General features: G+C 47.9%; 1 protein-coding gene across 1 annotated transcript; it reads left to right on the forward strand.

Moving 5' to 3' along the window:
- The first annotated feature begins 728 nt into the window (after positions 1–728).
- LOC128950522 (ribosome biogenesis protein BOP1-like) lies at positions 729–8,082 on the forward strand. The gene is made up of 4 exons (XM_054295390.1): positions 729–898; positions 997–1,081; positions 2,758–2,865; positions 7,798–8,082. Exons 1-4 carry the CDS (start codon positions 745–747, stop codon positions 7,949–7,951), a joined length of 501 nt encoding a protein of 166 aa, XP_054151365.1. The 5' UTR covers positions 729–744; the 3' UTR covers positions 7,952–8,082.
- Positions 8,083–11,634: the final 3,552 nt, after the last annotated feature.

The raw sequence follows: 11,634 nt of genomic DNA on the forward strand, positions 1-11,634 counted from the left end.
CCAGCCTGTGACACAGGTGACGTGGCACAGCCAGGGTCTCCATGGTGATCCAGACGGTCGGGATTTCGGGATCTCACCCAGATCCCAATCCCAATCCCATTTCCATTCCCAGCCGGTGACGCAGGTGACGTGGCACGGCCAGGGCGACTGCTGGGCGTCGGTGTTGATCCAGAGGGTCGGGATTTTGGGATCTCACCTGGATCCCAATCGCAATCCCATTCGCATTCCCATCCTGAGGAGCTCCAGGATGATTCGGAAGATCGGGATCTCACCTGGATCCCATTCCTTTCTCTTTCCCATTCCCAGCCGGTGACGCAGGTGACGTGGCACGGCAAGGGCGACTACTGGGCCTCAGTGGTGATCCAGAGAGTCGGGATTTTGGGATCTCACCTGTATCCCGTTCCTTTCTCTTTCCCATTCCCAGCCGGTGACGCAGATGACGTGGCACGGCAAGGGCGACTACTGGGCGTCGGCGGTGATCCAAAGGGTCGGGATTTTGGGATCTCACTCGGATTTCCATCTCAATCCCACCTTAAGGAGCTCAGGGATGATCCAGAGGGTCGGGATTTCGGGATCTCACCCGGATCCCATTCCTGATCCCGTTCCAGCCGGTGACGCAGGTGACGTGGCACGGCAAGGGCGACTACTGGGCGTCGGTGGTGCGGAACCCGGGCGGCCGGCAGGTGCTGATCCACCAGAGCAGCCGGCGCTGGAGCCAGGACCCCGTTCCGGAGGAGCCCGGGGATGATCCAGTGCGTGCGGTTCCACCCGGTGCGGCCCTACTTCCTGGTGGCCTCGCAGCGCTCCGTGCGCGTCTACAACCTGCTGCGCCAGGAGCTCACCAAGAAGCTGCAGAGCAACTGCCAGTGGATCTCCAGCATGGCCGTGCACCCCGGAGGTGCGCGATCCCCCCGGGAATGAGGGGATTCCCGGTGGGAATGAGGGGATTCCCGGTGGGAATGAGGGGATCCCGCTGATCCCGGCGCTGTTCCCTAGGGGACAACGTGATCTGCGGCAGCTACGACAGCAAGCTGGCCTGGTTTGACCTGGACCTGTCCACGCGGCCCTACCGGCTGCTGAGGTGAGTCCTGGGGTTCCTGTGTCTGTCCCGTTTTCCCAGTGCCGATTCCCATTCTCCCGGGCTCTAAATCCCGGTTTTCCCCGTGTCTGTCCCATTTCCTGGGCTCTGATTCCCGTTTTTCCCTGATTCCCGGTGTTTTTTCCCAGTGCTGATTCCCGTTTCTCCTGGTGCTGATTCCCGTTTTTCCCCGTGTCTTTCTCGTTTTCCCGGACTCTAATTCCCGTTTTTCCCAGTGTCTATCCCGGTGTTTTTCCCAGACTCCCAAGTCCCGTTTTTTCCAGTGTTTTTCCTGGTGCTAATTCCCATTTTTCCTGGTGTTTTTCCCATTTCCCCTGCTCTGATTCCTGTTCTTCCAGGCTCTAATTCCTTTTTTTCCCATTTATCCCGTTTTCCCAGTGCTGATTCCCGGTGTTTTTCCTGGGTTCTAATTGCCATTATTCCCAGTGGTTTTCCCTGTGTTTTTCCTGTTGGTAATTCCCATTTTTCCAGACTCTAATTCCATTTTTTTCCCTGTGTCTATCCCGGTGTTTTTCCCAGCGCTGATTTCCATTTTTCCTGTTGTTTTCCCATTGTTGACTCCCGTTTTTCCCAATGTTTTTCCTAGGCTCTAATTCCAGTTTTCCCTGTGCTGATTCCTGTTTTCCCGGTGTTTTTCCTGATGCTAATTCCCGTTTTTCCCGGTGTTTTTCCAGGCTCTAATTCCTGTTTATCCTGGTGTTTTTCCCGATGTTTTTCCCGGTGTTTTTCCCAGTGCTGATTCCTGTTTTTCCTGGGCGCTAATTCCCAGTTTTTCCTGGTGTCTATCCTGTTTTTCCAGTGCTTCCTGGTTTTCCCAGTGTTTTTCCTGATGTTTTTCCTGGTGTTTTTCCCACTGCTGATTCCCATTTTTCCCGGTGTTTTTCCCTGTTCTTTTTCCCTGTTCTGATTCCCATTTTCCCCATTGTTTTCCTGGCTCTGATTCCCATTCTCCCCGTTGTTTATCCCAGCTCTCATTCCCGTTTTTCCTAGAGCCAATTCCCATTTTTCCCAGTGTTTTTCCCAGCTGTAATTCCCGTTTTTCCCAGTGTTTTCCCTATTCTAATTCCCATTTTTCCTGGTATTTTTCCCGGTATTTTTCCTGGTGCTAATTCCCATTTTTCCCGTTGTTTTCCCTGCTCTAATTCCCATTTTTCCCAGTGTTTTTCCCACTGCTAATTCCCATTTTCCCCGTTGTTTTTCCTGCTCTAGTTCTCATTTTCCCGCTGTTTTCCCAGTGCTAATTCCCATTTTCCCGGTGATTTCCCTGTCCTGATTCCTGGTTTCCCCTGTTCTGATTTTTTCCCATTGCTGATTCCCAGTATTTTTCCCATTCTGATTTTCCCAGTGCTAATTCCCATTTTTCCTGGTGTTTTTCTTGGTGTTTTTCCTAGTGCTAATTCCCATTTTTCCCAGTGTTTTTCCCAGCGCTAATTCCCGTTTTTCCCAGTGTTTTCCCTGTTCTAATTCCCATTTTTCCCAGTATTTTTCCCGGTGCTAATTCCCATTTTTCCCGGTGTTTATGCCATTGCCAATTCCCATTTTTCCCAGTATTTTTCCCATTCTGATTCCCATTTTTCCTGGTGCTAATTCCCATTTTTCCCGGTGTTTTCCCGGTTGTTTTTCCCGTTCTGATTCCCACTTTTCCCTCCCCGCGTCAGGCACCACGGCCGCGCCGTGCGCTCGGTGGCGTTCCACCGCCGCTACCCCCTGTTCGCCTCCGGCTCCGACGACGGCTCCGTCATCGTCTGCCACGGCATGGTCTACAAGTGCGGAACTGTCACGGGATTTACGGGACTGGTCTGGGGGATTTGTGGGAATTGTTTGTGGGATTCACCGGGAATTGTCACGGAATTTGTGGGATTTGTTTGGGGGATTTATGGGAATTGTTTGTGGGATTCACCGGGAATTGTCACAGGATTTACGGGAATTGTTTGGGGGATTTATGGGATTTATTTAGGGGATTTGTGGGATTTGTTTGTGGGATTCACCGGGAATTGTCACGGGATTTATGGGATTTGTTTGTGGGATTTATGGGATTTGTTTGTGGGATTCACTGGGAATTGTCATGGGATTTGTGGGATTTATTTAGGAGATTTGTGGGATTTGTTTGTGGGATTCACCGGGAATTGTCATGGGATTTGCGGGATTTGTTTGTGGGATTTGTGGGGTTTGTTTGTGGGATTCACCGGGAATTGTCACGGGATTTATGGGATTTGTTTGTGGGATTTATGGGATTTGTCTGTGGGATTCACCGGGAATTGTCACGGGATTTATTTAGGGGATTTGTGGGAATTGTTTGTGGGATTCACCGGGAATTGTCACTGAATTTGTGGGATTTGTTTGTGGGATTTATGGGAATTGTTTGTGGGATTCACGAGGAATTGTCACAGGATTTACGGGAATTGTTTGGGGGATTTATGGGATTTATTTTGGGGATTGATGGGAATTGTCTGTGGGATTTACGGGATTCACTTGTGGGATTCACCGGGAATTGTCATGGGATTTACGGGATTTATTTAGGGGATTTGTGGGATTTGTTTGTGGGATTCACCGGGAATTGTCACAGGATTTATGGGATTTCTTTGTGGGATTTATGGGATTTGTCTGTGGGATTCACCGGGAATTGTCACGGGATTTATTTAGGGGATTTGTGGGAATTGTTTGTGGGGTTCACCGGGAATTGTCACTGAATTTGTGGGATTTGTTTGGGGGATTTATGGGAATTGTTTGTGGGATTCACCGGGAATTGTCACAGGATTTACGGGAATTGTTTGGGGGATTTATGGGATTTATTTTGGGGATTGATGGGAATTGTCTGTGGGATTCACCGGGAATTGTCACGGGATTTATGGGATTTGTTTGTGGGATTTATGGGATTTGTTTGTGGGATTCACCGGGAATTGTCATGGGATTTGTGGGATTTATTTAGGAGATTTGTGGGATTTGTTTGTGGGATTCACCGGGAATTGTCATGGGATTTGCGGGATTTGTTTGTGGGATTTGTGGGGTTTGTTTGTGGGATTCACCGGGAATTGTCACGGGATTTATGGGATTTGTTTGTGGGATTTATGGGATTTGTTTGTGGGATTCAATGGGATTTATTTTGGGGATTGATGGGAATTGTCTGTGGGATTTATGGGATTTGTTTGTGGGATTCACTGGGAATTGTCACGGGATTTACAGGATTTATTTGGGGGATTTGTGGGATTTGTTTGTGGGATTCACCGGAATTGTCATGGGATTTACGGGATTTAATTAGGGGATTTGTGGGATACACCGGGAATTGTCACGGGATTTGCGGGATTTGTTTGTGGGATTTATGGGATTTGTTTGTGGGATTCACCAGGAATTGTCATGGGATTTGTGGGATTTATTTAGGGGATTTATGGGATTTGTCTGTGGGATTCACCGGGAATTGTCACGGGATTTACGGGATTTGTTTGTGGGATTTGTGGGATTTGTTTGTGGGATTCACCGGGAATTGTCATGGGATTTGTGGGATTTATTTAGGAGATTTGTGGAATTTGTTTGTGGGATTCATCGGGAATTGTCATGGGATTTGTGGGGTTTGTTTGTGGGATTCACCGGGAATTGTCATAGGATTTATGGGATTTATTTAGGGGAAATATGGGATTTATTTAGGGAATTTATGGGATTTATTTGTGGGATTTATGGATTGATTTAAGGGATTAATTTGCGGGATTTTATTTATCGGATTTATGGATTTATTTATGGGATTTATTTATGGGATTTATGGATTTATTTGTGGGATTTATTTGTGGGATTTATGAATTTATTTATGGGATTCACAGGATTTATTTAAGGAATTTATGGATTTATTTGTGGGAATCATAGTATTTATCTTTGAGATTTATGGATTTATTTGTGGGATTTGTTTATGGGATTTATGGATTTATGTATGGGATTTATTTGTGGGATTTTATGAGATGAATTTGTGAGATTTATGGATTTATTTACGGGATTTGTTTATGGGATTTATTTAGGGGATGTATGGATTTATTATGGGATTTGTTTATAGGATTTATTGATTTATTTGTGGGATTTATTTATGGGATTTATGGATTTATTAGTGGGGTTTTTTTGAGAATGATTTATGGGATTTATGGGTTTATGGGATTTGTTTATGGGATTTAAGAATTAATTTATGGGATTTTTAAATAGGATTTAGGGATTTATTTAGGGGATTTATTTATGGGAATTTATGGGATTTATGGATTATTTACGGGATTTATTTACACAGTTTATGCGATTTATCTGTGGGATTTGTGGGATTTATGTGTTGGATTCACGGGAATTGTCTGGGAGATTTATGGGATTTCCTTGTGGGATTCATGGGATTCGTTTGTGGGATTTATGGGATTTGTTTAGGGGATTTATGGATTTATTTATGGGATTTAATTATGGGATTTATGGATTTATTTATGGGATTTATTTATGGGATTTATTTATGGGATTTGTTTGTGGGATTTTATGGAATTGATTTATGGGATTTATGGATTTATTTATGGGATTTATGGGATTTATTTGTAGGATTCACAGGAATTGTTTGTGGGATTTATGGGATTTGTTTGTGGGATTTATGGGATTTATTTAGGGGATTTATTTATGGGATTTATGTATTTAGTTATGGGATTTCTTTAGGGGATTTATCTGTGGAATTTATGGATTTATTTATGGGATTTATTTCTGGGATTTGTTTATAGGATTTATTTATGGGATTTATTTACTGGATTTATTTAGGAGATTTATGGAATTGATTTATGGGATTTATGGATTTATTTGTGGGATTAATGGAATTTATTTATGGCAATTTATAGGATTTATTAATGGGATTGATGGGATTTATGGATTGGATTTATGGATTTATTTATGGGGTTTATGGATTTATTTACAGGATTTATTTACGGGATTTGTGGGATTTATTTACGGGATTGATTTATGGGATTTATTTATGAGATTTGTAGGATTTATTTATGGGAATTGATGGGATTTATTTATGGGATTTATGGGATTGATATATGGGATTTATGAATTTATTTATGGGATTTATGAATTTATTTATGGGATTTACGGGATTGACGGGATTTATGGAATTTGTGGGATTTCCAGGATCAGATCCCTCTTTCTGGGCTTCTTGGGGTCCAGAGGTGTTTTTGGGGAGCTTTTGGGGAATCCCAGAATTACCTGGGATTGGCTCCTTCCCACTGGGATCCGGGGGTGGGAGCAGCAGTTCTGGGGGTCCCATGGTGGGCAAACCTCTGGGAATTCCCATCCTCAATGTGAGAATTCCCATCCCCACTGCCATCGTTCCTGTTCCCAGTGTCAGAATTCCCATTCTCACTCCCGGCATTCCCATCCCCACTCCCAGAATTCCCATCCCCACTGCCATCATTCCCATTCCCAGTGTCAGAATTCCCATTCTCACTCCCGGCATTCCCATTCCCGGTGTCAGAATTCCCATCCCCACTGCCATCATTCCTGTTCCCAGTGTCAGAATTCCCATTCTCACTCCCGGCATTCCCATCCCCACTCCCAGAATTCCCATCCCCACTGCCATCATTCCTGTTCCCAGTGTCAGAATTCCCATTCTCACTCCCGGCATTCCCATCCCCACTCCCAGAATTCCCATCCCCACTGCCATCATTCCCATTCCCAGTGTCAGAATTCCCATTCTCACTCCCGGCATTCCCATTCCCGGTGTCAGAATTCCCATCCCCACTCCCAGAATTCCCATCCCCACTGCCAGAATTCCCATTCCCGGTGTCAGCATTCCCATTCCCAGTGTGAGAATTCCCATTCCTGCTCCCAGAATTCCCACCCCCAGTTTCAGAATTCCCATCCCCAGTGTCAGAATTCCAATTCCTACTCCCAGAACTCCCATTCCTGGTGTCAGAATTCCCATGCCCACTGTCAGAATTCCCATTCCCTCTGTCAGAGTTCCTATTCCCCCTCCCAGAATTCCCATTCCCAGAGTGAGAATTCCCATCCCTACTGTCAGAATTCCCATCCCCACTGTGAGAATTCCCGTTCCCCCTCCCATCATTCCCATTCCCACTGCCATCATTCCCATCCCCATTCCCATCATTCCCATTGCGGTGTCAGAATTCCCGTTTCCATTGAGACAATTCCCATTCCCACTGTCAGAATTCCCATTCCCACTGTCAGAATGCCCATTCCTGGTGTCAGAATTCCCATCCCCACTCCTGTCATTCCCATCCCCAGTGCCAGCATTCCCATCCCCTCTGTCAGAATTCCCATCCCTGCTGTGAGAATTCCCATCCCCAGTGTCAGAATTCCCATTCCCAATGTAAGAATTCCCATTCCCAATGTAAGAATTCCCATCTGCACTGTGAGAATTCCTGTTCCCCCTCCCATCATTCCCATTCCCACTGCCATCATTCCCATCCCCATTCCCATCATTCCCATTCCGGTGCCAGAATTCCCGTTTCCATTGAGACAATTCCCATTCCCACTGTCAGAATTCCCATTCCCACTGTCAGAATTCCCGTTTCCATTGAGACAATTCCCATTCCCACTGTCAGAATTCCCGTTTCCATTGAGACAATTCCCATTCCCGGTGTCAGAATTCCCATTCCCACTGCCAGAATCCCCATTCCCATTGAGAGCGTTCCCATTCCGGTGCCATCATTCCCCCTCTCCCCCTCTCCCCGTGGCAGTGACCTGCTGCAGAACGCGCTGCTGGTGCCGCTCAAGGTGCTCAAGGGCCACGCGCCCACCCTGGACCTCGGCGTGCTCGACGTCGCCTTCCACCCCCAGCAGCCCTGGATCTTCTCCTCCGGGGCCGACGGCACCGTCAGACTCTACACCTGATCCAACAGGATCCGCCTGGGACCCACTGGGACCCACTGGGATCCACGGGGTTCCAGTGGGGTCCACTGCGGTTCCACCTGGATCCACCCCCAGCAGCCCTGGATCTTTTCCTCCGGGGCCGACGGAACCGTCAGACTCTGCACCTGATCCAACAGGAATCCTCAGGGATCCACCAAGATCCACCAGGGTTCCAGTGGGTTCCACCTGGATCCACCCCCAGTAGCCCTGGCTCTTCTCCTCCAGTGCCGTCTACACATGATCCAACGGGATCCACCTGGGATCCACCTGGATCTACCCAGATCCATGGGGTTCCAGTGGGATCCACCCCCAGCAGCTCTGGCTCTTCTCCTCGGGCGCCGACGGCACCGTGCGCCTCTGCACCCGATCCAGTGGGATCCACCGGGATCCATTGGGGTCCTCTGGGATCCACCGGGGTTCCAGTGAGATCCACCGGGATCCTGCAGGATCCACCCCCAGCAGCCCTGGCTCTTCTCCTTGGGCGCCGACGGCACCCTGCGCCTCTGCACCCGATCCACAGGGACCCAGTGGATCCAGCTGGATCCAGAGGGATCCCCGGCTCTTCTCCAATGGCACCGTGTGCCTCTCCAGCTGACCTTCCCACCGGGATCCACAGGGATCCACCCGGACCCAGCGGGATCTGCTGCTTTCAGAATTCACTGTTCTCAATAAAGGCTTTTTTTGGATATGATCCCGAACATCTTTGTGTGCTGAATTCCTGATATTCCCATCCCCACATCTTTATCCCCACATTCTCCACACCTGACCTTCCCACAAGGATCCAGCGGGCTCCGCCTGGATCCAATGGGATCCATCGGGATCTGCTGCCTTTGGAATTCCCAGCACTCAATAAAGGCTTTTTTTGGATACATTTCCAGACTCTCTGTGTCCTGAATCCCGCAGTGTTCCCATTCCCACATTCCCAAATATCCCCATTCCCAATCCCATCCCCACATTCCCTACCTGTGGCACTCCTAGGATCCGCCAGTATCAGAATTCCCATTCCCAGCGCTCAGTAAAGGCTTTTTTGGGATACGATCCCAGCTCTTTGTGCCCTGAATTCCCCAATATTCCCATTCCCACATCCCTCAGTGTCCCCAGTCCCATCCCCACATTCCCCACACCACGGAATTCCAATGGGATCCACCTGGATCTACCAGGATCAGAATTCCCACTGCTCTGTAAAGGATTTTTTGGGATACAGTTCCAGGATCTTCATGCCCTGAATTCCCCAATATTCCCATTCCCACATTCCCTACACCTGGCATTCCTGACCTGATCCACTGGGATCTGCCACCATCAGAATTCCTGTTCCCAGTACTGAATAAAGGTTTTTTTGGGATACAATTCCAGGATCTTCATGCCCTGAATTCCCAATATTCCCATTCCCACATCCCTCATTGTCCCTATTCCCATCCCAATTCCCACATTCCTGAGGATCCCAATCCCATCCCCACATTCCCTACACGTAGGGATCCACCAGGATCAGAATTCCCAGGGCTCATGGGAGGATTTTTTGGGTACAATTCCAGGATCTTCGTGTCCTGAATTCCCCAATATTCCCATTCCCACATCCCCTGGGTGTCCCCAGGCCCATCCCCACATTCCCAAATATCCCCATCCCAATCCCACCCCCACATTCCTACACCTGACATTCCCAGTGGGAATCTGCCAGGGATCCATCTGTATCTGCCACAATCAAAATTCCCAGTGCTCATGAAAGGATTTTTTTGGATATGATCCTGGGTTCTTTGTGTCCTGAATTCCCCAATGTTCCCATCCCCACATTCCCTACACCTGACATTCCCAACAGGATCCACTGGGATCCGCCACCATTGGAATTCCCATTCCCAAGGCTCAATGAAGGCTTTTTTGGATACAATTCCAGGCTCTTTGTGTCCTGAATTCCCCAATGTTCCCATTCCCTCATCCCCTGGGTGTCCCCAGTCCCATCCCCACATTCCCCACACCACAGAATTCCAATGGGATCCACTGGGATCCACCTGGATCTACCAGGATCAGAATTCCCACTGCTCTGTAAAGGATTTTTTGGGATACAGTTCCAGGATCTTCATGTCCTGAATTCCCCCAATGTTCCCATTCCCACATCCCTCAGTGTCCCCAGTCCCATCCCCACATTCCCCACACCTGACATTCCCAGTGGGAATCTGCCAGGGATCAATATCTGCCCCAATCAAAATTCCCAGTACTCAATAAAGGATTTGTTGGGATACAATTCCAGGATCTTCATGCCCTGAATTCCCCAATATTCCCATTCCCACATCCCCTGGGTGTTCCCAGTCCCATCCCCACATTCCCAAATATCCCCATCCCAATCCCACCCCCACATTCCCAACACGCAGAATTCCCAGGATCCCCTGGAATCATGAAAGGCTTTTTTTGCATGGAATGGGATCTGGGATAGGATTTGGAATAGGACCTGGGATGGGATTTTGGATAGGATCTGGGACAGGATCCCAATGGAAAAGCTGGAAGTGACCAGAACAGAGGATCAGATTCCCTGGATCTGATTTATCCCAAGAAAAGAAGCCAGGGAATGGAGCAGGACCTGGAACGGGACCTGGAATGAGATCTGCAACAGGACTTGGAACAGGATCTGGAATGGGACCTGGAAAAGGGTTTGGAATAGGAACTGGAATAGGATCTGGAAACGGATCTAGAATTGACGTGGAATTGGGTCTGGAATGGGATCTGGAATAGAATTTTGAATGGGACTTGGAAAAGGATCTGGAATGGGATTTGGAATTGGATCTGGGGTAGGATCTGGAATTGGATGTGGAATTTGGTCTGGGAAAGGATCTGGAATAAGAAATAGAATGAGATCTGGAATGGGATCTGGAATAGCATCTGGAAAAGGATCTGGAATGGGATCAGGAATGGGATCTGGGATAGGATCTGAAATGGGACCTGGAATGGGAGCTGGAATAGCATCTGGGACAGGACCTGGAATAGGAACTGGAACAGGATGTGGAATTGGGTCTGGGATGGGATGTGGGATAGGATCTGGAATGGGACCAGGAATTGGGTCTGGAAAACCATCTGGAATGGGATCTGGGAAAGGATCTGGAATGGGATTTGGAATAGGAACTGGAATGGGACCTGAAATAGGATCTGGGACAGGACCTGGAATAGGATCTGGAATGGGATCTGGGATGGGATCTGGGAAAGGATCTGGAATGGGATTTGGAATGTGATATGGAATAGGAACTGGGATGGGATCTGGAATGAGACCTGGAAAAGGATCTCTGATAGGACCTGGAACGGGATCTTGAAAAGGACCTGGAATAGGAACTGGATTGGGATGTGGAATAGGACTTGGAAGGAGACCTGGAATGGGATCTGGAATGGGACCTGGGATGGGATCAGAAATGGGATCTGGAATAACAACTGGGATGGGATCTGGAATTGGGTCCGGAAAAAGATCTGGAATTGGGTCTGGGATAGGAACTGGAATGGGACCTGGAATTGGATCTGGAATGGGATCTGGGATAGGATCTGGACTGGGGTCTGGAAAAGGACTTGGAATAGGAACTGGAATGGGATCTGAAATAGGAGCTGGAACAGGATCTGGAAAAGGATTTGGAATAGATCTGAAATAGCATTTGAAATAGGATCTGGAATGGGATCTGGAATAGGAATGGGAT

This window comes from Melozone crissalis, unplaced genomic scaffold (assembly GCF_028551555.1).
Source record: "Melozone crissalis strain CALT ecotype California unplaced genomic scaffold, PUWL_Pcris_2 ptg000694l_1, whole genome shotgun sequence".
In the NCBI taxonomy this organism is placed as follows: Eukaryota; Metazoa; Chordata; class Aves; order Passeriformes; family Passerellidae; genus Melozone; species Melozone crissalis.